Source organism: Muntiacus reevesi, chromosome 1 (genome assembly GCF_963930625.1).
Source record: "Muntiacus reevesi chromosome 1, mMunRee1.1, whole genome shotgun sequence".
Classification (NCBI taxonomy): Eukaryota; Metazoa; Chordata; class Mammalia; order Artiodactyla; family Cervidae; genus Muntiacus; species Muntiacus reevesi.
This window is the reverse complement of record NC_089249.1, coordinates 235315960-235328576: the sequence shown is the minus strand read 5'-3', so window position 1 is coordinate 235328576 and position 12617 is coordinate 235315960. Positions and strand designations below refer to the sequence as shown.

The window sequence follows — 12617 nt, the reverse complement described above, 5'->3', positions numbered from 1 at the left end:
GTCCCACATTTTACGTGAAGTGCTACAATAATAAGTAGGCTGTGATAGTTAAGTGGGTATATAATAAAAGAAAAACAAAAAATTAATGCAAAGAGATATCACCCGAAAGCCAAGAGATAAATTATTAAATGCTAGAAAATGTTCAAATAATTAAAATAAAGGGAGTAAAGGGCGAACGGAGGAACAAAAATAGAGAAGACAGAAAACAAATAATAGATTTAAATCCAACCAAAAGTTACATTCATGTTAACAGTCTAAACATTCCAAAGTGAACAAAAACACAAGACACTACTATAAGCTGTTTTAAGAAACTTTAAACATAAAATTATAGAAAGCTTTAAAGTAAATGGATGGAAAAAGCACAAGACAAAAGGGATTATGAGAGAGAAATAGAGTCTTTTCATAATGATAAAAAAAAAAGACAATCAGGAACATGTACCAACTGTAAAACATACATAATAAGCCTGTTTACAGAGCTTAAAAGTAGATGAAATAGGCAATTCCACTATTATAATAGATTAACAGAACTATCTCAACAACTGCCAGACCAACCAAACCCTAAAACTAACAGTACCAAGAAAGATCACCTGGTGAACAATTGAAAAAAAAAAAAAAAAGTCTTAATGAATGTGAAAGTATCAAAACCAAAGAAAGCACATTCTCTGACCACAGGACAATTAAATCAGTACAAGTGAAATACACAGAAAAAATTCAAATTAAGGAAATGAAAAAAAAAGACTTCTAAATAATATGAGTCAAGGACAAAAATCAAAAATAACTTTTATAATTAAAAATTGAATGGTAATGAAAATACAACACATCAAGATTTGTAGGCTGGTGCTAAAGTGAAGTGAAGTTGCTCAGTCGTGTCCAACCCTTTGAGACCCCATGGACTGCAGCCCACCAGGCTCCTCCGTCCATGGGATTCTCCAGGCAAGAATACTGAAATGGGTTGCCATTTCCTTCTCCAGGGGATCTTCCCGACCCAGGGATCAAACCCAGGTCTCCTGCATTGCAGGCAGACGCTTTAACCTCTGAGCCACCAGGGTGCTAAGGCAGTGCTTTAAAGGAAACTGTTAAGCTTTAAATGGTAAGAAAAGAACACTAATGACCTAAGAGTAATTTCATAATTACTAGAAAAAGAAGCTAGAAAAAGTATAAAGTAAACCCAAAGTAATCAGAAAAAAGGAAATAAGAGTGGGCAAGAGTGAAGGCGCCCAACCACCCTAAAACTTGTGGTCTTTATGAAAGACCACAAAGCAGACAAACTTCTGGCTTGACTGGTCCAAAAGAGAGAACAAATCACCACTATGTGGAAAGAAAAAGCAGTATCACCACAGATCACAGATATTTAAAGGATATTAAGAAAATAATAACAGAAACATTCAAAGGATACTAAGAAAATAATTAGAACAAATTCAACTTACACAAAATAAGCAAATTTCCTGAAAAATACAACTTAACCAAAGACAACACAAGAAACAAAACAAAATGAATGGTCCTATAGCTATTAAAGAAGTTTAAGTTGTTACCAAAAATCTCCCCCCCCCCAAAAAACTCTGACCACAGATGGTTTATTTGTTAATTCTATAAAACCTTAATGAGAAAGTATTATCTTACAAACTTTTTCAGTAAATAGAGGAATAGAAATCACCAATCACCATCCAACTCATTTCTTGAAACCAGCAAAACCCTAATACCAAAATCCAACAAAAACATTACAAAAGAAACTTATGGATTCACATACCACAAGTATAGATGCAAAAATACTTAGTAAAATACTAGCAAATCAAATCCAACAATACAATAAAAAGATTAATCTATCATGATTAAAGTTTATTACAGAAATGCTTGTTAAACAATCAAAATTCAGAGTAATTCTCCATATTAAAAGAATGTAAGAGAAAAACTCATTTCAAAAGATGTAAATTTATGATAAAAACAGAATCAAATTTTTTAAAAACCATATAAGCTAATATTATATCTGATGTAAAAGACTGAATTTCTCCCCCTACATGGAGAATAAGGCAGGGATGTTCATTTCTTCTACTTAGCATTGCACTGATATGATAGTCCTAGCAACAAGAAAAGAAAAAGAAAATACATTAAAAATCAGAAAATAAGAAACGTGCTCCCATCTGCAGGTGATAGAATTCATGAAGACAATTCCAGAGAAATCTACAAAACTATAACAGATGAATTTAGCAAGATTCTAGTCTACAAAATATCCAAAACCTTATCACACACAAGTTTTATATTTTTATGAGATCAAATTTAATTATCTTTTTATTTACAGCTTCTAGGTTTTCTGTCTTACTTAAGAAGCATCTCCGTTCCCTCTCCAAAACTGCAATTACATGGTCCTAATGTTTTAATAGTTCATCTGAATACCTGAAAGATAACCACTTGTCCAAATTATCTTCCAAGTTTTATCAATGAAGGAATGTATCAACAGTGTAACTTTAATTCCCTAATTATTTTCTATTTCTTATAAGATAGGTAACCATAACTTTCAACTGTTCAGCTAACCAAGCAGGCTACTTCATTTGGATAATCAAATTTTATTAGTTTATTTCTTGGTATCCTTACATGCTGCTCTTCAAATTACTATTTCTTAAGAGATAAGCTAAGAAATTACATATAAATTATGAAGTTTCATGTTTTCCTTAATTATACTGGAATTTTTTTCTTGGTATTTCAGAGCATCAGTTTGACTTTATTTTACCTTTTTTTTTTTTTAAGAATAAAGAAGAATCAAAAATTATAAATTTTCTAGGTTCAGTAAACTTTAGTTTCTGGTTCTAATAAAGTTTTTAATGTTTTGACAAAACAAAAGCCTTTAAGGTCATGGAGACTTGTAACTTTTCCAACTGCTTACTAAGACTGCATCATAAAGGTAGAGGAACCAGAGATCAAATTGCCAACACCTGTTGGATCAGAGATAAGCAAGAGAATTCCAGAAAAACATCTACTTCTGCTTCTGCCTGACTACACTAAAGCCTTTGACTGTGTGGATCACAACAAACTGTGGAAAATTCTCAAAGAAATGGGAATACCAGACCACCTTATATGCCTCCTGAGAAACCTGTATGCAGGTCAAGAAGCAATAGTTAGAACTGGACATGGAATAACAGACTGATTCCAAACTGGGAAAGGAGAATGTCCAGGCTGTATACAGTCACCCTGCTTATTTAATTTATATGCAGAGTACATCATGAAAGATGTTGGACTAGATGAAACACAAGCTTGGATTAAGACCGCTGGGAGAAATATCAATAACCTCAGATATGCAGATGACACCACCTTTATGGCAGAAAACTGTGAGGAACTAAAGAACCTCTTGATGAAAGTGCAAGAGGAGAGTGAAAAACTTGGGTTAAAACTCAGCATTCAAAAAATGAAGATCATGGCATCCGGTCCCATTACCTCATGGCAAATAGATGGGGAAATAATGGAATGAGTGAGAGACTTTATTTTTGGGGGCCCCCAAATCCCTGTAGATGGTGACAGCAGCCATGAAATTAAGACGCTTGCTCCTTGGAAGAAAACTATGACAAACCTAGACAGCCTAATAAAAAGCAGAGACAATACTTTGCCAACAAAGTTCCATCTAGTCAAAGCTATGATTTTTCCAGTAGTCATGTATGAAAGTTAGAGCAGGACCATAAACAAAGCTGAGTGCTGAAGAATTGCTGCTTTTGAACTGTGGTGTTGGAGAAGACTCTTAAGAGTACCTTGGACTGCAAGGAGATCCAACCAATCTAAATCCAATCTAAAGGAAATCAACCCTGAATATTCACTGGAAGAACTGATGCTGAAGTGGGTTTCCCTGGTGGCTCAGATGGTAAAGGGTCTATCTATAATGCTGGAGACCCGGCTTCGATCCCTGGGTCGGGAAGATCCCCTGGAGAAGGAAATGGCAACCCACTCCAGTACTCTCGCCTGGAAAATCCCATGGACAGAGGAGCCTGGCAGGCTACAGTCCATGGGGTCACAAAGAGTCCGACACGACTAAGCGACTTGACTTTACTGATGCTGAAGCCGAATCTCCAATACTTTGGCCACCTGATGAGAAAAGCCAACTCACTGGAAAAGACCCTGATGCTGGGAAAGACTGAAGTCAGGAGAAGAAGGGGACGACAGAGGACAAGATGGTTGGATGACATCACCGACTGAATGGACATGAGTTTGAGCAAGCCCCATAAGATGGTGAAGGACAGGGAAGCCTGGTGTGCTGCAGTCCATGAGTTCGCAAAGAGTTAGACATGACTGAGCCACTGAACAACGAAGTCAAAGTGAGGCTGCCTTTATTTGCCATTCATAATTTGTTTGTAACCTGTGTTGGATTTCAACTTATGAAATATTTATCTTTGAACTTATGGTATTTGAAATTTTATATTTACCTAGGCTGGCATGACAACTTTATTTTTATTTACATATTTATATCAATTGATTAATTGCTGATGCATTTCTTTATTTCCATAGGTTTTTACTCAGTATTATGGAAAAATTGAAACATACAGAATATTCAAAGAATGTCTCTAGAACAGTGAGCACGATATACTGACCATCTAGATTTAGACTTAATATTTTATCATATGCTCTTTGTCACGTATCTATCCTTCCCCTAAGTATCTGCCAGTCTTACTTTTTTGATATATTAAATGATGCAGATTATTAGTACACTTCACCCTAAGCACTTTATCATGCCTATTATTAGCACAAGGTAGCTCTGTGACACAAGAATTCTTTGTCCATGTGCTGAGTGCTTACTCGTTTCTGACTCTCTGCAACCCCATGCACTGTGGCCCACCAGGCTCCTCTGTCCATGGATTCTCCAGGCAAGAGTACTGGAGAGGGTTGCCATGCCTTCCTCCAGGGGATCTTCCCAACCCAAGGATCGAACCCAGGTCTCCTGCAATGCAGGTGGATTCTTTACCATCTGAGCCACCAGGGGAAGCCCTGGTGATACAAGAATTCTTTGTCCATAGTCTTTCTATTAACTCTGAAATGTCCTGACAGCTTCTCACTCCACACTTACAGCTCATACCACTGGAAATATATTAGCACACCTAGGTAGGAAAATAACCAGAAAAAAATCTTAAACTGTCTTCAGTAATCATACTCTTGCTGACACTACTGTTCTTGTCTGTGGGAAAAGCAAATGAGTAAAAATGCCAAAAGGCCAGGTTTTTCAATCTCCGCATTATTGGCATTTGGGCCAAATAATTAATTCTTACAGGGAGCTGCCCTGTATATGGTAGGGTGTTTAGGAGCAGCCCAGGACTATACCTACCACATGCCTTTAATACCTTCCAGTTATAACAACCAAAAATGCCTGCAGACTTTGCCCAACTTCAGGGAGGAGGGGGCTGAGGGGAGGAAGCCAAAATTACTTCTGATTGAAAACCACTGCTGCTGCTGCTACTGCTGCTGCTGCTGCTGCTGCTGCTAAGTCGCTTCAGTCGTGTCCGACTCTGTGTGACCCCATAGACGGCAGCCCACTAGGCTCCCCCGTCCCTGGGATTCTCCAGGCAAGAACACTGGAGTGGGTTGCCATTTCCTTCTCCAATGCATGAAAGTGAAAAGTGAAAGTGAAGTCACTCAGTCGTGTCTGACTCTTCGCAACCCCATGGACTGCAGCCTACCAGGCTCCTCCATCCATGGGATTTTCCAGAGTACTGGAGTGGGTTGTCATTGCCTTCTCCGGAAAACCACTGATCTAGGCAAAAATCAGCAATGACCACTAAAATCACACACAAAAAAAGGGAAAACTAGCATGAATTTGATCACATCTCTGTAACTGCCGCTAAATTAACAGGAAATTCAGAATGGAGGATTCTATTAAAAATAAAACCCAGACTGTGGGATTCTATAGAACAAATAATAAAACAAAGGAGAAAAAAGGAAAACAAGTTGAAGGGAAATTTACAGATTACAAGACTTAAGAAACAAGCCAACTCATTGCCATGAGTAGACTGAATACAGATTAAATAGAATAGGGAAAGAAAGCCCTGATGTGGGGAGAGGAAGAAAAGGGAGAACCAAATTAAAAAAGGAAAGAAAAAACAGACTACTCAAAGCTAAGATAAAAAGATGTGATTTTACACAGTTCTCTAAACATAATCATTTTGAGGCTATAAAGCAATTTTAAAATATTTCAAACAACAAAAAAGGAGATTCAGGATCTTACAGTGGTTCAAATCTGTAACTATAATCAGTAAATATTAATAGAGAGTTCTGTGAGAAGAGCAAGACACTGCAGCAGTTGAGTTTTAGGTTTGAGAATCCAAAATAAAACAACCAAAAAACATTCAGTATTTGACACATACTTTTTTAAAGTACTTTCTCTTCCTATTGTGTAATAATGTAATAACCAAACATGGCAATAAATAAATAAATAAAACAACTTACTAATTAAGTAACCTACATACCACGGAGTACCAGGAATAGGGGTAGTAGCTACTGGCTTTGCCTTCTGGGCAGCTTTTTCTTCCTCAGTCATCTCTTCTTCTTTGGGCTCCTATGGGAAATTGTATTACTCCCATTAAATTAATATCACAAAATTATACTTGAATATCCCACAAACATTAGACTGCAAATACCTTAAAGTAAAACTAACATAATGTCTGTTGCTACCATACAGAGGGGAGACTTTGAGTCAGAATTTCTAAATTTTTGCCCCTTAGGCAGAACGGAATTCCATGACAGTAGAACCTATTGGCTTCCCAGATGGCACAGTGATAAAGAATTTGCCTGCCAACGCAGGAGATGTAAGTTTAATCCCTGGGTCTGAAAGATCCCCAGGAGTAGGAAAACCCACTCCAGTATTCTTGCCCGGAAAATTCCATGGACAGAGGAGCCTGGTGGGCTACTGTCCATGGAGTCGCAAAGACTCAGACATGACTGAGAAGGCACACACATAGAAATATAGACCCTGTCAGAAGAAGATGTTTCTAACTTAGAGAGTCATTAACCATCTGTTTAGGGGTAGAAATAAGGAAAGGGGTACAGAATATTAGAGGAGATTTCCTCATTTAAGGTTATTTCTTTTTCTGCTAAATTCCTTACTTAGCAGAGCATCCAAAAAGCAGAGCTCTTTTAGTGCTGTTCAGAGATTATTCCATGCAAGAGAGGACAGGTAAAATACAATGAACAATCCCCAAATGTGAAGTTGTACTCAAAATTATAAGATGTAGCAGCTTGTAAGTCAGGAGGAGACATCAGCTCTGGTCCAGGGCTCGCTCTTTCTAGGGCGGCCTTGGTTTCGTGTAAGAAGTAATTCAATGAAATTTTCATAGGGAAAATTGAATTACAAATTTCAAAGAACCCTAAAATTTCAGGGATCAGATTTACAGCAATTATCTAAAACTACAGCAAACAGATTTTCAGTTACCAGTAAACTGTATCCAACAATCAACGCTGGCTCTCTTGTCAGTAGGAAATGGCCCTTTACCTCCTTTATCTCCTTTATCGGCTCTTCTTTAGGATCTTCCTCCTCTGTCTCCATTGGCAGAGGTTCTTCAGAAGGTTCTTTAATTGGCTCTTTAATCTTCTCCTCTAGTTTTTCTATTAAAAAATGGAGATAACATCACATAGTGGTTCTGATGTAACCTATGATGAACTCTGAGACTAAGCAGTAAGGATACTCCATTTCTAGCTATTAACCACAAAAATTATTCTTCCTGTAAAACTTTCTTCCTGTAATATCACTGATTTGAATCTAATGTCATGCTCAACTTCAAATACCTTGCTATACTAATTAGGACTGTCAGCAGAAAAGAACTACTGATTTCAGAAGGACATAAAGTCTTACATCCATGTATCATTTTTGCTACAAATGAAAGGGGTAACATACTAAAAAACAGAAACAGGGACTTGTGATTATAGAAAATTATGAGTCCTCTTCCTCCAAGGTTCCAACAGCCTAAAGTTTTTCTTCCGAACACACACAATACACACATTCCTTCCTGGTCACTACTATCAGTCTCAGTAAGGATGACGACAGTAATTCAACAGCTACTTAGGCAATCATGCAATTCCTGACGACAGTAAAAAAATGTGTCTTTAGTGTGGACATGTAATTTAACTTCTCTAAATGGTAAAGTGACGGACAAACATGCAAGCAGAACAACCGTGGCTTTTTAAATGAACACATTATCAATTCAGTGGAAACAATCCAACACTATATAAACAGAAAACCCCTCAAATGTTTTAAAAAGGAATTAATTCAGAATTTCAAATACCATTCTATGTATACTATGTCCCACTAAGTCATTACAACTATACCTTTTTCCTTTAGCTCTTGCGGTTTTTCCCAGGTTGATTCTAATGTTCTATTATTATAATAATATGTCTTCCCATCTGCTGTTTTATATTCAGTCCATTCAGAAACTGCTGTTGCTCCAGCTAAGGTAGCAGGTGAAGCTGCAATAGCAACCTGGGGATGTATCATAGGTACGATAGGAGGGGCCATTCCTGGCAATACACCTAAAAGAAGAATAATAGAAAATATTAGATCCAAGTACCAAATTGTGATACAAAGTAAAACTTTAAACTATGAGCTAAATCTATCAAACATAATAAATGAATGAGCAAACTGAAACAAAAAAATCATATAAAATATTACTTAATTACTTAAATCTGGCTTACTTCTAATGCCTAAATTCAATTAGATTCAGAAATTCAACCCAAGAAGTACCTTAAAGTCAGAAATTTGCGTCACACCTATAATGAAATTGTGATAAATCATAATAACATAAAACTATAAAAATGATAAATTCTTGAATTTTAATAGAAATATATTTTTATAAAGAATTTCTTAAGTTCTAATGAAGTCAAGGCAACAAACACATTTACTAAGAATATTTCCTGAGGCAAAATTATGTTCTTGTTCTAAGATACTTAAAAAGGATACAAATAAAATTCTATTTCAAAGTAAATGACTGAAAAAATAAATAAGCAAAAATAAATCCCTGACTCTGTTATCAAAGCAATTTTAACATAGTAAGTGATTACCCTGTAAACTGACAGCTTATTCTTTTCCAAAAAGAGAGCAAAGTTTCTTTTATTTTTAAAAGATAAGCCAAGATTTATATTTTTCACCAGACAGCTAAATAAGCTGGTGCTACATAATCAAAAATGTGAATTAAAATTGGGAAAAAAAAAATCTTTATATCCTATACTAGAATTTAAGTTTCAGGTAGTTAACTTCAGTAACTTTAAAATGCAAATTTATACTATACACACACAAATATTCACACACATAAACTCACTAGCATGCAAGCATAATCACATCACTTTACACATGGAAATGATTTTTTTATATTTAACTTAAAAACACACATCAAAAATAAAATTAAATGTTATGAATATGAGAATGAAGTTGTTTACACTTATTACAAAAATCAAGATATAAAGTGATCTGACCTTATTTGCTTTTGTGAACCAACGAAGCTAAAACTACAGGCAACTGGGAAAATTAAGTGTTGGCCAAATATGACAACTGCATTTATACTGCTCATTAAAAAGAAAAATATAAAAAAATCCACTCACTTGGGCAAAATAAATAAATAAAAGGATAAACAACAACATTCACTACCATGCCAACTTACAGACAAAACGAACTAAGATGGTTTTAAAAATTACCGGTCTTGGTGGTAGCGACTGTCTTTACATACGGGCAGCTGACTATTTGCATCATTGCTACACCTGTAAAATGGATAAGCAAGCATACGTTGGAAAGCTGCCATTGTATGTCGGCTACCACTGGGATTCAGGGAAATAATTTACCACTACAATTTAGAATGTTATTTCCAAATGAAAAAGACCAAGGATGGAGTAAAATTTCTTTCTGTTTGACATTTTGTGGGAAGTGGTGCCAAATTCAATGATAACTAATTCTAAGTTATAGCATCAATTACCTTTTTATCAAACCAGCTGGTAATTTTCGCAGGAGTCTCAAGAGTTTAAAATCAACAAAGGAAAAGTCCCTTCATTACATATGCATAACAGGTTTCCAAGTGGGACATTTTCCCACAGGACCGCAAGTCCATGCTGCTTAAGAAACTAGGGAAAGGCAGACGCAGCATGGCACTGACAAGACACCGTCTCTGTGCTGCTGCTGAGTGGGAACTACATGCAGAAGCAGAGGCATGGAGCACAGCCATGCAGGAGAACAGTGAGGCAGGACAAAGCGTGTGAGAGCAAGGAGGAAAACTGAGTAGGAGACAGATGCGAATACTCCACTGCAAATAGTAAAAAGGGCAAGGGCGGAGAGGAGGGCAGCGTCCAACTAAAGACAGAATATCCATCCACGTGTGCTGCCTGCTCTGTGAAACGCCATGGGCTTGGGACACGGTGGAGGTAGGCTAACAAATTAAGAAAAATACAGCCCCACTGATGACTACATGGGTTGATTAATTTAGAAACCTCAGTTTGTTGAAGCTAGCTAAAGGAATGGAAATTTCGTACAGTTCTTAGAAGAATGAAGCCTCATCACGATGCATTACAATGATGATAAAAAGGGAATAAAAGGAAAAGCGGGAAAACTAAGATTTTTTAATTGAGGAAATTTGAAATTAAAGAATGAATTTTTTAAAAATTTTCAAGGAAAAGGCCTAAAGCAAAGGGTTTGGAAATTAAATTTTATCTTCCATTTGTTTTGGCTAAAAAAAATACTAAACTTATTTTGGTACTGACAAAAATTAAAAAGAATAAACTATTTTCCCCACAAAGTACATGAAAAGAAACTCTTCATGATTCAGAGAAAAAAATTAAAGCTAAACCCCTGGGTTTATAAATAATGTGCCTATGTTCACTCACACACACACAAAAATACTGCCAGTTTTTGCAAACTGCCTTAACTTCTTAATTATATTTTAAATAAAAACATAAAGCTAAACCTTCTATTAACACTGAAACTAAAACAAATGCACTGGATCATAAAAGCATGCTGAATAGTTATATGTACAGTTTTATTTTCCATGTTTAAAGAAAGCAATGGAAAAATTCATTTGGTTAAGGAAGTTACAGCATGTATTAGGTTTAAATTAGTATAAATACTGCCATCTGCAGGACTACTGAGCCTAGCAAGCCAGCACTAGAAATTCAAATCTTAGAATATATGAACTTTATTCTCAAAGACTGTTCCTAAAGACCTATCCCAATAAATAATTTCAACTATACAACTAAAATAGAAGAAAATCCTATCTACTGATATTTAGGCCTAACTGCCATGTCTAACATCAACCAGGTCAACAGAACTCTTGTATCTGACTATCAACATTACAGGTCATGATAAAAGAACATTTCTGTTTCTTCTCATGTTAAAAAGACCAAATTAAGGTTTTCTGAGGATGACTATGTGTGTACCATGAAGACTCACAAAATAATCAAAGAGCTAAATTTTTAGTCTTCTTTTTAAAAGGAGCAGTTGTTCAATTTCCCTACAACTCCATCCATCCTTACATTATGTTCTACCAGGAAATTATAAAATTCCATTTAGTATTCTGGATAATCCTGATGTCACTGACTATTATAAGCTTCTTAAAATTCTAAATAAGATTTTACAGTAGAAATCCTATAATCCTAATCCAATTCACTATCCCAAAGCCTACCTCTGAAGGTTTTTACACCTAACTCTTCCACTCCTTTCCTTCACTGTTTGAGTATCCCCTCTTTAATCATCCTCAGAGCCATATATACAATGTTTCAAACAGCACTTAAGGCTCCAAGATAAACTACATCCAAATCCCCCATTTACCTTACTACAAATATTCAACAAATATTACTTCAAAAATATTAATATTACTTTCTATAAAAAATTAGTTCCCTCTCCAAAGAATCTTTGGTATCATGCACAAAATTTTATAGATTATCTAATTCAGGTCATCTTCCAACTGACCTAAAAAATGTCATTAATGGCTGCCATTTATTAAACGTCTTTTGCTGACAAACTTCATAGGTACTACCTCATCTGGTAACCCAAATGTTTACCAACTGTTCTAAAATTTAATGGTGGGTGAGGGCCAGAGAAGACCAAGCTATTCAAAGACAGCTGTAACTGAAAGGATTTTATTGTGACAAAATTCCGCTTCCTATAAAAATAATTTTGGTACTAGCAAAGAGTACTCTTTGCTACTCACTAGTACTCTTTGCTACTCACTGGTACTAGCAAAGAGTACTCTTTGCTACTCACTGGTACTATTAAGAACCTCCAGAGCAAAACCAAACTCTTTTAGATACCAGCCTTTCCAATTATCTCATATATGTTGTTATGCTACCTCTCAATCTTCTCTCTACAGAATTAACAACTCCAGCTCCTTAAGATGACTCAGCATTCAGGATGGTCTTAATCTTAACACTGTCCTGGCCCTAAAGTCGACCAAGATTGCAAGAGATTAAGTCATGCTTTTATCCATTTATCACTTAATTTTCTACAAAGAGTATGCCAAAGAGGAAAGTATCTAGCTGTTTATTTTTAATTTTGAAAAAGGGTAATACCTAGTATTTGAGAAGATCTTTTTATTTTTTCTTCCTTTCAAATGATTTCAGTTTCTTAAATATCATATACTATGCATTATCTAACACTACAAGAACATGAAAAAGATTTTCCA

At 35.7% G+C, this 12617-nt stretch overlaps 1 protein-coding gene across 14 annotated transcripts in view; it reads right to left on the bottom strand.

Moving 5' to 3' along the window:
• The window catches only part of TCERG1 (transcription elongation regulator 1), a 52385-nt gene that overhangs the window by 23815 nt on the left and 15953 nt on the right, over positions 1 to 12617 (bottom strand). For 5 of the 14 annotated variants that reach the window (XR_010660915.1, XM_065918840.1, XM_065918841.1 and 2 more), the window contains 4 exons: positions 9649 to 9711; positions 8290 to 8490; positions 7397 to 7569; positions 6435 to 6523 (listed from right to left, as the gene is read on the bottom strand). Coding sequence is in view for 13 of the 14 variants with exons in the window: in XM_065918840.1 (XP_065774912.1) it covers positions 6435 to 6523; positions 7397 to 7569; positions 8290 to 8490; positions 9649 to 9711 (526 nt within the window). In the remaining variant the exon portion in view is untranslated. The remainder of the gene's footprint in view (positions 1 to 6434; positions 6524 to 7396; positions 7570 to 8289; positions 8491 to 9648; positions 9712 to 12617) is intronic. The other 9 variants (XM_065918842.1, XM_065918845.1, XM_065918850.1 and 6 more) reach the window with 3 other exon arrangements.